Genomic DNA, 12,927 nt, shown 5'->3' on the forward strand with positions numbered 1-12,927 from the left:
TTTTTTATTTTTCATTTTTCCGCCTTTATTTTTCTTTCTCTAGTGTTTTATACATGTCATAATTAAAATTAGAAAAAGTCGATTTATTGTTAAAAGATATGGTACGGAGGGACGCTATTGGTTGGAACAGATTGAGTACAGCTTCCTGTGGTCAGCGACCTGCCATTATATTATATTTTACTCTTCCAAGAGCCAAAACAAACCAACCTAACTGCATAAGTGGAAATATAAGGATGCTAAAGAGATTCTTTTAAAGTAAAATTATTCACCATTTTATATTTTTAGTATATTATTGTATAACGTTGGTATAGAAATTGTGCCAAAAACGTGAGGTGGTACAGAGTCCATCCCACTTTTGAAGGGTCTCCTTAACATTTTTCGTGAAGATATAGATATGGGTCATCACCTTATACGTCACCGCTTAACAAACTATGAATTACATTGGACGCACATACATCGATAATAGTGCCTTATAATTATCATTCTAGGGAGCATTTTTCTTACCACCTCAAGCAATGGTAACGCTTAGTACCTATTTATTATTATTTAATGAGCTTAATTTTTGAGATTTTTGTCTTTCCACTATACAGATCTCGAAATTTAAACTCATCTAATGATGATAAATAGAGTGATGGCAAAAAATATTCCTATTATTTTACATGTTCTGTTGGCCGAAACACTCTCTAATGAACGAGATGTAAAGTACATATCTTTGTAGAAAATGTAAATAAATGAAATGCCAAATTTGCTTCGAAAGTACAACTCTCATTTACATTTTCTAAAAATGTAAGGTTAGTGCATGCTATTACTTGGCTCCATGTTTCACTTCACACACACTATGCCCTCTCGGTATCACACGACGTATGAGGTCTTTTTTTTTTTTTTTTTTTTTTGAGTGAAGGTTCTAATATTCATTGATAGGAAATTGAATACGTACAAATAAAATAGGATGCATACAATGGATTTCGATAAAAATCTTGCCAAGAATTTCAACCGGACAAAGGAAAAAAGATTGTCCTGCACGATGAGAGATTACATATGATTACTATCCTCAATTAAAAGCTATATTATTATATCAGGAGGTTCCTCGAACAAAGCTACCAGAGTATCAAGTGCTAAACCCAATCTAGCAACCTATGTGCCACCTTGTTCGTCGAGCGTCGGCCAAATGTAACCTTGCACTGAGAAAAATCATTTAAAATCTGTCTAGTATTTGCAGTAATATGCCCAAAAGGATATGAATCCTTTAGGCCCTCATGTTGAAGTGTTGTGGTCACCATCAGAGCATCCCCTTCAACTTCCACGTGTGTAGTCTGCTGGTGTTGTGAAAAAATCAATGCTTCCCTTGCTGCCATAATCTCTGCCAACAATGGAGAACCAACTCCCTCAACTCTCATTGCTACTACAGCCATGAACTCCCCTTTGTCGTTCCGTATCACTACCCCCACTCCTCCAATCTCTAACCGTTCATCCCATGCCACATCAAAATTACTTTTAATCCACTCATTTTCTGGCGGCTTCCATGGCTGCCCAGTGACCACATAGGTGTTCTTCCTCGGCCCATGCCATTTATGGAATTCATGTAGCCATGTCTGCAATTTACAGTGCATTTCCAAAAGCTCCAGAGCCTTTCCATTCCACAACATTGCATTACGTTCTGTCCATATGCACCAAATTAAAACCATTACCAAGTCAAAACTCTCACTCGACATCGAACCCGCAATGGCAGTTATCCATTCCATCAAGCTGTCTTCTATCCCATTGGCTTCTGATACCCAGCGGATTAGAAAACCACACCACCATCGCAAGGGGACAGAACCTCACCACGTGATCAATCGTTTCCACATCCCCGTCACAACAAAAACGTTGTCGGTATATTTAATGTCTTTTTCCTCAAGTTGTCCCTTGTCAGTAATGCATTCATGCAGCATCTCCACACATAGAGTTTTACCTTCCCCGGCACGTGAGCTCTCCATATCACTTTCCACAAAAATTTGACCTCAGCAGCCATTATCGAACCATTAGGTTCATTCCGGTTTACTTCCCCATAATACCGTGCCAAATGGTATGCACTCCTCGTTGTAAACTTTCCATTTGACTCCGCATTCCATATTAAGATATCATCCGTATTGAACATGCTAAGAGGGATGTGTTTGATTAGTGCTACCTTTTCCTCGACAAATAGGTTATGTATTGCTTCCATGTTCCACGAAGGACTTCCATCCTCAGTAATCAACCTGCTGACTTTGGCATTGTGATCCATTCCCATCGGTATGGGACTAAGAACTTCAAATGTCTGGGCAACCATCTCCCCATATGCAAATTTTTGAACCATCTTCAACCATCCACCGTGCATTCGTACGGATTAAAGTACGGGCAGCAGTAATGTTGCACCAACAAAACGACGAATTCAGTTTAACTTGGGCAGATAAGAAATCGGTTTGAGGGCAGTACTTAGCCTTAAAGAGTCGTGTTGCAAGTGACGATGGTTGTTGTAAGAGCCTCCATCCCTGCTTTGCTAACAAAGCAAGCTTGAAAGCATAAAGATCCTTGAAACCCAGCCCATCTTCACTTTTTGGCTGACATAGTTTTCTCCAACGAATCCAAAGTACTCTCCTTCGACCTTGTTGTCTCCCCCACCAAGTTGATGAGGTTTTTTTTTCTTTTTTTGGTCAATTTAGTTCAAATACCCCTTACAAGTCAACCCAAATATGAGTTCTACACTCACTATGTCATCAATTTAAGGAGAAGATGAGAAGAGGAAGAAACAATGGCGCCATACAAGACCTGCATACTTACAAGCTAAAGCAAGGCCGAAGATAACAAGAAACAGTCATAAGCATGCAGTCGTTCATCTAAAACAAAACCGGCAAAAACTCTTGACAGTTGGTAAGCTTCAAATTAAAAAGCATCCTATTACTATTACTGGCATTGCCGAGCCTCCTATCATAGTCCTAGATAATTGGGACATTGAGGTCAGCTTATGAAACAGGGTTCAGTAACTCGATACCAAGATCAAAAAAAAGAAAAAAAGACTCGGAACAACAGGAACATTAAACAACTAACAAAGGAAAAGAATTCCAACGCACAACCGCCAATTCAACAACGGAACTATAGTAATTAGTATTAAAAAACACATCTAAATGAACCACTAAATATTTTGTAAATACATTTATGGTGCTGCATTACAAACATCCCAAAATCCCACGGTTAATTCTGAACTCCATTCAGAAATTTACACCAACTCTCGAAATTCATTTCAGCAGCCGCAATTAATCTCAATAACTAGGTTAAATTCCTTCAAACACATAAAAGCAATTTCAGACACTATCTAAATTAAAATTCCGGCATTTGATATATAAATGAGAAAATTGAATACATTGACGGAAGCAAAAACTAGATGCATTAAAACAAGACAAGATAATCAATAACCACAAATTATATTCTGCAAGCACAATGAGTGAGCATGATCTGGCTGAGGATTTCATCGCATGAGCCCGCTAGCTAAGTGAACCATTGAGTACAAGTTGTACAATGTTCTTGCCAGCTCTCATGGTCTGATTTTCACAGTAAAAAAACTAATTTCAACATCAAGAAATCCTTCCATAGTCCTTTCTTCCTCGAGATGCAGGTGGAATGCTAGTGATGGGATGACTGGCTCTGTGCCCTACAATAGAATCACAATTAGTTTAAATGTTCTCAGCTCCCCAAAACCCTCCATTCAATCCCTCCGTCTCCCATAAAGACATTATACAGCTTGGCACATTTTTTACTAGGAAGATGGCAAACAAAGGAAAGTGGAAGGTAGGTATGGCTTATGATGAAAAGTAAGAAAGTACCCCATGACATGCCATTGCTGAATGAGCTATTTCCTGGAGAATGTGGGCCTCCAGAGTTAAAATTGGGAGAAGGGGGCTGCATCTTCATATGATTCCAATCATTACCACGAGAATTGGTGGGTCGTCCATGATTTGACAGCTGATATTGCTGTCCCAAGCGGCTTGGAGAATTTTGTGATATGTGAGGCATGAAATGAGAAGGTTTTGACACACGCATGTATCCTGCAAGTGGTTCAGTAGTTGGAGGAGGGCTACCCACCTCTGCATGTGGAAATGATTGAATGGGTCCATTTTTTCTGAAGAGATGGTAGACAATTGTAATCAAAATCAAGCTAGGACAAAGAAATAAGAATACGACAAGAATGCACTCTATTCCAAAACACAGGCACGGAAATGTGTCAATTGTAATCTTCCCACTATTTTCATAAGGAGAAATGTTTACTATTAGAAACCTCCATATTAATTGCACATAACACAATAAAACTTTTTACATTTTGCAATGGAAACTTTTGAATATATCATTACACATCCATCCGCGTGTTTTAAAGTTTACCGAAGACTGCCTCAGGTTTCTGCAATATATGCTTACACATAAAATTTTCAGATGAGGAAAACAAAGTGTGTAAATATCTTGTTGGGCATCCATCCATGTCTTAAAGTTACTACATACTGCATCAGTTATGTGGAATATAATAGTATACCGCATACATACAATTCCCGTCGAGAAAAACAACACGTGTAGATTTCTTGAACTTGCTAACATAATTTCAGAGTAACTAACTCAATAAACTTGATCGATGATACAACTTACCTTTGAAAGGATGGGCCTGTGCTTGAATTTGGCGCATGGTTAAATCTTCCGGACCCAACCAATGTCTCTGCAGAACTAAAATGCATGCCTTGGCTGAACTCAGCAGTAAAGCAGCTTACATCCGAACCATCTTCTTGCAGAAGAAGTTCATCACTGGAATGAGAAGGGAAAGACAAAAAAAAAAAAGAATACACATCAAATTCTAAACAAACATGAGGTTGATAGATTGATAGATGACTGCAAAAAGTAAACCATCCACTTGAGCCTATAAAAATTCCAATGAAGAAGCCCAATAAACTGTTAGCAAATTGGCGTTCAACTTTAATATGCTACTAAATAGTAGATACTACCATCATGGTCAAGTAACGTATGGATAAACCCATTAATGGTTTGCTTCACCATGTGCAAACAATGCAATAATTTTGTACTATATCATTCTTAAAATGCATTAGTTGGAAAAGTGAAAGATTATCATGACTTGACTAAGTATAGGTTAAGAGATCATATAGGTCATAATGAATTACCATGTGCAAACAAAAACCATTACCCAAGCTATGGTCTTTACCAACCAACCATGTTTCATGAGACTAACAGGGCCCCACTTCTTTCAGTTATCTGGTATAATTACTGAGTTATAAAACTACCATCCTGCAGGACATACTGACTGCCATCATCTATTAATGAAAGAAAATGTAGCACACTCATGGTAATCGGCCTACCTTTGAGTAGCAAATGAAAGAAACAGTCCGCTTACCTATAGTTGGGATCCCAATCCCCAGGATCAGGCAACGACTGGATAGCCTCGGCCTTTTCATGAGACACTCCCGTGGTCTTTGTGAATTGTATATGGGAGCCAACTGTGATGGAAGCTGGCATGTTCTGGGCTAAGTACCCAGCAGAAATACCACCGCCTCCTCTTGGCTGCTTCCAGCTTCCAGCATTCGAGCTTAAATGCAGAAGTGATGGTGAACTACCTAGCATTTGAGAGTTTCCCTCAGCTTGGCTAGAACTGGTGCCATCAGTAGCTTGCCCTTGCCAATGTGTTGATGAACTTTCTTGAGTTTGAGAACCTCCAGGATATCCCCAACTTTTTCGTCTATTAAACTGGCTAACAGCAGCCATCTTTCCTAAAGGTGATCCATGACAATTGCCCCTTGCTGGAGAAGTTGGACCATAATGTCCTGGAGAGCCAGTAGAAACTTGACCGTAGGAGCTTGGCGGAGTAAATTGCGAAGGACTAGTGCCTAGAGGTAGTGGAGCAAAGCTTCCTGCTGAAGGACTCATACCAAGTCCATTTCCATGTGAATACTGAACAATTCTCCGTCTTGCATCCGGACTACTTCCAAGCATTGATACATTACCTTGTGCATGCATGTTCATCCCAGAAGGGCCAACCGGGGAATAATAAGCAAATATATTACTAGTATCTCCATAACTTCCATAGCTGCTTCCCAATCCAGTACCATCATTATAGCTACCATGGCTTCCTACACTGCCATAGCTATTAGCATGTGCATATGGCACCACCTGAAAATGTGGGCTGCTATGAATGGAGACCCTATTTCTGCCTGGAATCTGCAAAAGAACAAATATAGTGACAACCGAGATGGTGAGTGAAGAATGGACAGCCAAAAATTAAGAATGATGGCATATTTTGAGGAGCAATCAGCTTACATTCGGAGATAAACCAGCCGCAAACCAATGCCCACCACCAGGATGATGGTCCACCCTTATGTTTTGAGAAACGGGCTAAGGGAAAAGAAGAGGGCAAGAAGGATAAAAAAAAGAAGAAGAGCGAGAAAAGCAGTTAATAATATCACTTGCAGAAGTTCTAATGTAGCCAATAAGAAAAATAGGTAAAGATTTAAGAACCAAAATTAATAGGTAAAAAACCAATTGCACAAACAAAGACTAAAAAGAACTCAGGATCTAGGACAAGGTCATCCTCATAGTTCATTATGAGACTCGAAAGCATTTTTGCAGATGTGAAACAACAGCTGAAATGTAAAACCAATTTAAAATCAACTTTTCATAATTACCATGAATTTCATCACCAATCAAGAACTAAAGGAACATGCAGAATCTACCAAACCCAGCACACAATCGATGTATCCATTAAAAAGAAAGCCAAGCACAATTATATTGGATATCTAGGTCTGGCTTGACTTGTCTTCCACACAGTTGGATAAAGTCACAGTCAATCCATATAAACTAAGAATGAAGCTTCATGAGAAGAATTAAATAATTCATATGTGAGTCTACATACCATGCGAGGGGTCTCCGAGGGAGGTTTATAAGGGCGTGTAAAAGGCTCCCCCGTAACAAAAGGGTGTTTTGAAGCCTGCAGGTACAAGTTTAACTCACAAATCCATTTCCAAGTAACTATTTTTGCACTATATCAGAAATAAAACAGCAGAGAAGATAATTAAACAACCTGAACAGGTGACCAGCGTTTTGCAGGATCAAACTCAACCAGTCCCCTCAAAAAATCAACCAAAGCTAGTCTTATTTGATTTTCTGCACATAATTGACATCATACAACAGCATTAGTAACTTCAATAAAAGAAACTAGTTATGAATTATATCGAACCGTTCCAGTGTTGTCAGCTTTGAACATTCAAAAGCATAAAGCAAACCTTTAACCATGTCTTCCTTAGGCAAGTTCTTCCTATACGGATAGTTTGTAACAATTTCTTCAAGGTTCATATGATTAAAATACTCTTTCCCAATTGATGGCCTTTTCAATTCTCTCTGAACAGAAACCAGTTATCATAAGAACTAAACCAAAAATATTAAACGTGATTAAAACTAAACACAAAAAAAAGAAGGGGAGGGGAGGGGAGGGGAGTGAGGGGTAGTGCTCCTCACCTGTTTCTCTTTTCTCTAACAATCTATATGATCTTTTTCTCCTAACATCATTTTCATAATCCAAAACCTTTTTATAATTGACACTTACAGCTTCATATTCTGCTTCTGTTAATGCTTGATAAGCACTTTTTCCATTTGCAGAAAGTTCCCCATTCTCCATATTGTGCACACTCCGAATGCACTTAAAGAACTTGCTTGTGTTTTTTGCCTCCTTAAGTACATAATCAGGGGGTTGCCCTCTGCAACATGTCAACCGTACATTAGGAAAGTGTGAAAAAAATTGCCGGCAGAATAATGACTATCAATTTAAAATAATAATTCTGAGAGAAACCAATAACTGTGCTAATATCATCTAACAGAGAAAGAGTGATAAAATCCACCATAAGAAACCAGTTACAGATCAAGAAACAGCAAATTGTACCCAGCCATATCTCCAAAAGCTTTAGCTATGTAACTTATTAAACAGCGAATTGTCTACGTACAATATCTCAATTCACCAAATGGTCACTTCTCCCTTCACCACTTCCTTCCCAGGAGAAATCCCTACCAATAATCTATTGGAGTCTAAAGTTGGGCATAAAGTCCAAACTGTGACTCTATATCAATTGGTGACTAAAATTTAGGGAAAACATGGCGGTTTGGGATTCATGTACCAAGAAAATATTAACATTGGAAATTCCAGCAATGACGGAGGTCGAGTTTACACTTTCACTAGGCTAATTTTTGTTGTGTGATGGTTGGAAAGAATGAGGAACAATGAATAACAAAGAAAGAAGAGGAGAGTACGAGCATGCATTCATAACATTAGACATTGAGATAAAGCTTTAAAGTGAATTCTTGATTCAACACTCAACAGAACTAATTTCACAAAAGAGAATCAGAATTTTTAATTTGATAAGTAATGTTTAAAAGGCGAAGGCGTAGGCGAGGCATTTCATGGATAGCCCCGCCTAGGCAAAAGCCTAGAGGCGTGAAGCGAAGCCTCGTGGGACCTAAAATTTTTAATATTTTTATATAATATAATACTTTGTGAAACAAATATCCTTTGTCATTTAAAAGAGTCATAGACAAGATTAACTCACAAACATACAAAAAAAAAAGAGGTAACAGTCTCTTTCCTTCGTTAATATGCACTCATTTTACAACTTTAAATGGTCCACATACATCCCCAACCCACTCTCTTTCCCTCGGTACACCCTCCCCTTACTCTCACTTTCATTCTTCTCTTCTCTCTTTAATATCCACTCATTTTTCAACATTAATATTGCCCATATACATCCCCCACCCACTTTCTTTCCCTCTGTACTCTCCCTCTCTCGCTCTCTCTCTCTCTCTCTCTCTCTCTCTCTCTCTCTCTCTCTCTCTCTCTCTCTCTCTCGTTAATATCCACTGATTTTACAACATCAATACGATCCACATACATTCCCCACTCTCTTTCCCTTGGTACACTCTCCCTCACTCATTTTTTTTTTTTTTTGAGTCGAGTGATTGCGTTAGTAAGTTAGATGTTAGAGTAGCCACCAATAGGGTTCGAACCCACACCGTCATGCAAGGGCAAAACACTCTCCCTCACACTCACTTTCCCTCTTCACTTGGTGGTGGCAGTGCTGCTCGGTTCACGGTGACACACGAAGAAGAGAAGGGAGGGTTTCAGTGTTTCACAAAGAAGAAGAAGAACGCGAGGCTGTTGAGGACTTGAGTGTCGAACAAAGAAGACTGAGAAGAAGTTTTATATAAAAAAATTAAAAATTAAAAAAAAATCCCAGAACGCCCTAAGGTTTGCCTCGACCACATCTGGGCGAGTTTTCGCCTACTCCCACCACAGAGAAGCGTTTTCACCCCAGCCTCCAAAGGCGCCCAAGCGCACCTAGAGGTGTGTTTTTTAAAACATTCATAATTGTAAACAACATTCATGAAAAAACGGGTAATGATAATGATAGAAGAAGTAAACAAAGCAGATATCATAAATCATGCATAGCAGAATGGTGCCTTATAAATTAATGCATATAGGTTCCCTTCCTAAAAATACTAGTATGAGCATACCCAAGTATTTCAAGCATACGCCTTAGGAGGTCAAATTCTGAAGCTCCTGGGAACAATGGCAACCCCAGAAACAATTCGGCGACTATACATCCAAAGGACCACATATCGATAGAAGTAGTATATCTGTAAAGGATTAAGTACTAGCATGGTACCTTGATATAATGAAATATTAATACAAAAACTGGATCATAATTTAAACCTCTAATGCAAAGGATACTGATACCCAAGGAGAACTTCAGGAGATCTATAGTAACGACTCTGCAGAACAAATGAAAAACATGCATCTATGAGACCTCCTCTGAAAGATATGATTTAATAAGCCTTGGAAAAAGCAGTAATGCAAACCTGGATGTAGGAGTAAACAGTTCGATCTTCCATGCAGGCTGATCCAAAGTCAATAATTTTAATTTCTGCTGGCTTAACACTGTTGCTTTCAAGGGAAAGTACACAATATTAACATGAAAGAAATCTATCACAAAAATAACCCAAACTAATCCTCAAAAGGAAGTCACCTTGTACACAAAAGAATGTTTTCCGGCTTCAGATCACAGTGAATTATCCCAGCATCTTTTAACAGAGCCAACCCATGTAGAATCTATTTAAAGTACCCCAAAAAAATGACACAAGAAGGGTTAAGTTCTAGCATTGCCAAAGGGGAAAAGAAATCCAAATTCAATTAAAAGAAGGAACTACCATACTTGTTTGGAAAACAATTGAACAATGGTCAGGGATAGTCCCCTGAAATGATTTATCTTGATAAGCTCATACCTGAATAACTTTAAAATGTCAACAGATGTGCGAGGAAAAACTAAAGGCAACAATTACACATGAATAAGAGTTCAAATGGTGCATCAAGTTACATTGAGTTCAACTCGCAACTAATTAGGTAGTGTCAATGACTTACAGATTCGTATCAAGCAGTTCAAAGCAAATGCACAAATGACGATGACACACAAAGTAATCATATATACGCACAATGTGATGCTTATCCTCAGGATCATATTTCTTATTTAACTGCAAAACAAATGGCAAAGAAAACAGTAAGAAAATTGAACATGAGAGACATACGGAAAAAGAACAGCCTTACCGTTGTCAAAATGGATACTTCAACCAGGGCTTGTTGATAGTATGCTGGTTGATTTTTGATGATCTTCACAGCTACGAAGCTGTTAGTCTGTGGAACCAAGCATTTAGCAACCTGGCCAAATGTCCCATGGCCAAGAACATCTTTGACAATGTATCTGAAAAGGTAAGGAGAAAGGACCTAAAAACATAATACTAACTAAGAAGGTCTAAGCTAGTCAGCCACCATGGGAAAGCACAGATTACAACATCTTAATGACTACAATGTTAGCAAAAATATGAATTTCTGGGGTAATTTGTCCTTTTGACAAAATAAACTGGCCTATATTCAAATTAAATATCTAGAGGACAATCTCCAAATTTTTGTCTTCATGTTAATAGTTCTCAATTTTCCGAAAAGCAGTGAAGCAGAAACTAGGAAAAGGTTCCTTTGAGTCAGTCAACATAGCACAAAACAATTAATGCAGGGACAAGAACAAACCTTCGCTGTGTGTCTAGATTGACCAAGACAAAGTTTACAGTCAAAATAAGATCTGAGTTGACATTATCATAGCCATCGTTGAGTACTCCACTTGAAGGGGTGGTCAAATATCTCTTTGGATTCAATTCTTCTGAATACTTGAACTGTGGATTGCATATTTGATATGTTTCAACTATGTCCTTGGTTAGCCTTGCCACAAACTGCATAGCAGAACGTTGTATATCAGAATAAAATCTGCTTCAAATCATTTCAAGTCGAGACGTATGTACAGAGAACGATATAAATTTGACAAAAATAGATGAAAAAATGCTTTATAAGATCATACCAAAACAATATAGCAACTAAAAAAAGTTTCCACATTGATGGTACCACTTCTCAGGAATAAGCATAATTCAGAGGGTCTCCCCAGTTAAGTTATAGTATAACAACATACCATACATTTATGTCACTGACTAACATCAACATCCCTAGGTGGGTGAAGGTACATGTCAACCCAAAGTTAAAGATAGTGCTATGCCTGATAAATCTCTGCGTAGGATTGTCTGTTCAACTACGTACTGCAATTTACTTATTGTATTTTACATATCTGAAGAGCTAATAGTGCATTATTAGAATAGAGCACCTCCTAAGTCTTCTCCCAAAAAAGACAAAGGCAGCGGGTGGCTAGCAGGCTAAGTCTTCTCCAATACCAATGGGGGCTCAATATATAAATATACTCTACATGTAAGTATGTTTTTGTGTGGTCGGAGCTTGCAGCATACAAACATCTTCAAAGATAGAATAATTGTGTAGAAAAGAGCAAGAATGATGTGAATGACTCATTGCACCACTTAAAGAGTTGCAAGAAGAATCGAAAAACACTTACGGGTCTCCTGACAAGGACACGCAGACATTGGGATTTGTTGTTGGCAGCTTCACTCTGCGTAGAATAAGGACTAAATGCGAGCTGGCCGGGACGCCACGAAGAAGCAGCAGAGTCTTTGGATTGAGGACTAGGGCTGAGCTCATCCATGGTCCAGACCAAAATGGAAAATCAAGCTCCGACCCAGAAATCGCCCATGCCCAGAGTCTCCATTGATGAAGATGATGATGGAGATATCGTATACATATACACACAAGTACAGCAACAACAACAAGAACAACACACTTTTAGCTATTACTGCAGTAAGAATGATGAATCAGCGATTGGACGGACCTGTTGGATGCTCCAATTAAACCCAATAAGATTAAGACCCCACCAACCGATTCCAATCCCATCCTTCATTTCTCAATCCCAGAACATTACGAGCCCATCGCCGCCAGAAGATCCATCAAACTATCTGATGATTCCGATTCTTCTGGGTTGCCCAATCAAAGATGATAAATACGAATAGGATTTCTACAAGGACAATCGGACCCTAACTGCATACGTTTTACATGAATAAATTTACTTATCGGGCAATTGTTGCAGATGACCAGGGAAGACTATGACAGACAGAAGATAGACGGACTTGCAATTTGGGGCTTACAGCAAAAAGCATATAGGCATTAGGAATTGTGTTGTGTGAAGAAGCCACCGTCTTCCCTCTTTCGTCTTTCTTCTTCCGAATGGGAGTTAAGATTTTCTTTTTCTTTTTATTTAGTATTGTAAATATTACAAAGTCAATAGGTAAAGAGGAAGGGAAAGATGAGAAATTTAAAAAAATAACCAAAATGTAAACTCGATGAATATAATTATAATCATTAAATTATAATTAAAATTTAATATGAAAGTGTTAATATACATTTTCATAATAACCAAAATTTATTTGTTTTTCGAAGAA

The 12,927-nt window shown here is 38.4% G+C and overlaps 1 protein-coding gene across 2 annotated transcripts; it reads right to left on the reverse strand.

Annotated features, from left to right (window-relative positions):
- Nucleotides 1-3,332: 3,332 nt before the first annotated feature.
- On the reverse strand, nt 3,333-12,726 carry LOC137720026 (dual specificity protein kinase YAK1 homolog). 2 transcript variants are annotated; one of them, XM_068459024.1, is made up of 18 exons: nt 11,991-12,726; nt 11,126-11,325; nt 10,649-10,802; nt 10,466-10,575; nt 10,260-10,329; nt 10,074-10,156; nt 9,907-9,985; nt 9,779-9,819; nt 9,562-9,684; nt 7,607-7,757; nt 7,287-7,401; nt 7,085-7,167; nt 6,917-6,991; nt 6,325-6,399; nt 5,405-6,225; nt 4,651-4,803; nt 3,840-4,135; nt 3,333-3,667 (listed from the first exon to the last, which is right to left on the reverse strand). In XM_068459024.1, the coding sequence occupies exons 1-18, from the start codon at nt 12,135-12,137 to the stop codon at nt 3,591-3,593; spliced, it is 2,853 nt and encodes a 950-aa protein (XP_068315125.1). In that variant the 5' UTR covers nt 12,138-12,726; the 3' UTR covers nt 3,333-3,590. The 2 variants fall into 2 exon arrangements, with proteins under 2 accessions (XP_068315125.1, XP_068315124.1); XM_068459023.1 differs by having other exon boundaries at nt 9,907-9,991.
- Between the last annotated feature and the right edge of the window lie 201 nt (nt 12,727-12,927).

The sequence above is a fragment of the Pyrus communis genome, chromosome 16 (genome assembly GCF_963583255.1).
Source record: "Pyrus communis chromosome 16, drPyrComm1.1, whole genome shotgun sequence".
Taxonomy (NCBI): Eukaryota; Viridiplantae; Streptophyta; class Magnoliopsida; order Rosales; family Rosaceae; genus Pyrus; species Pyrus communis.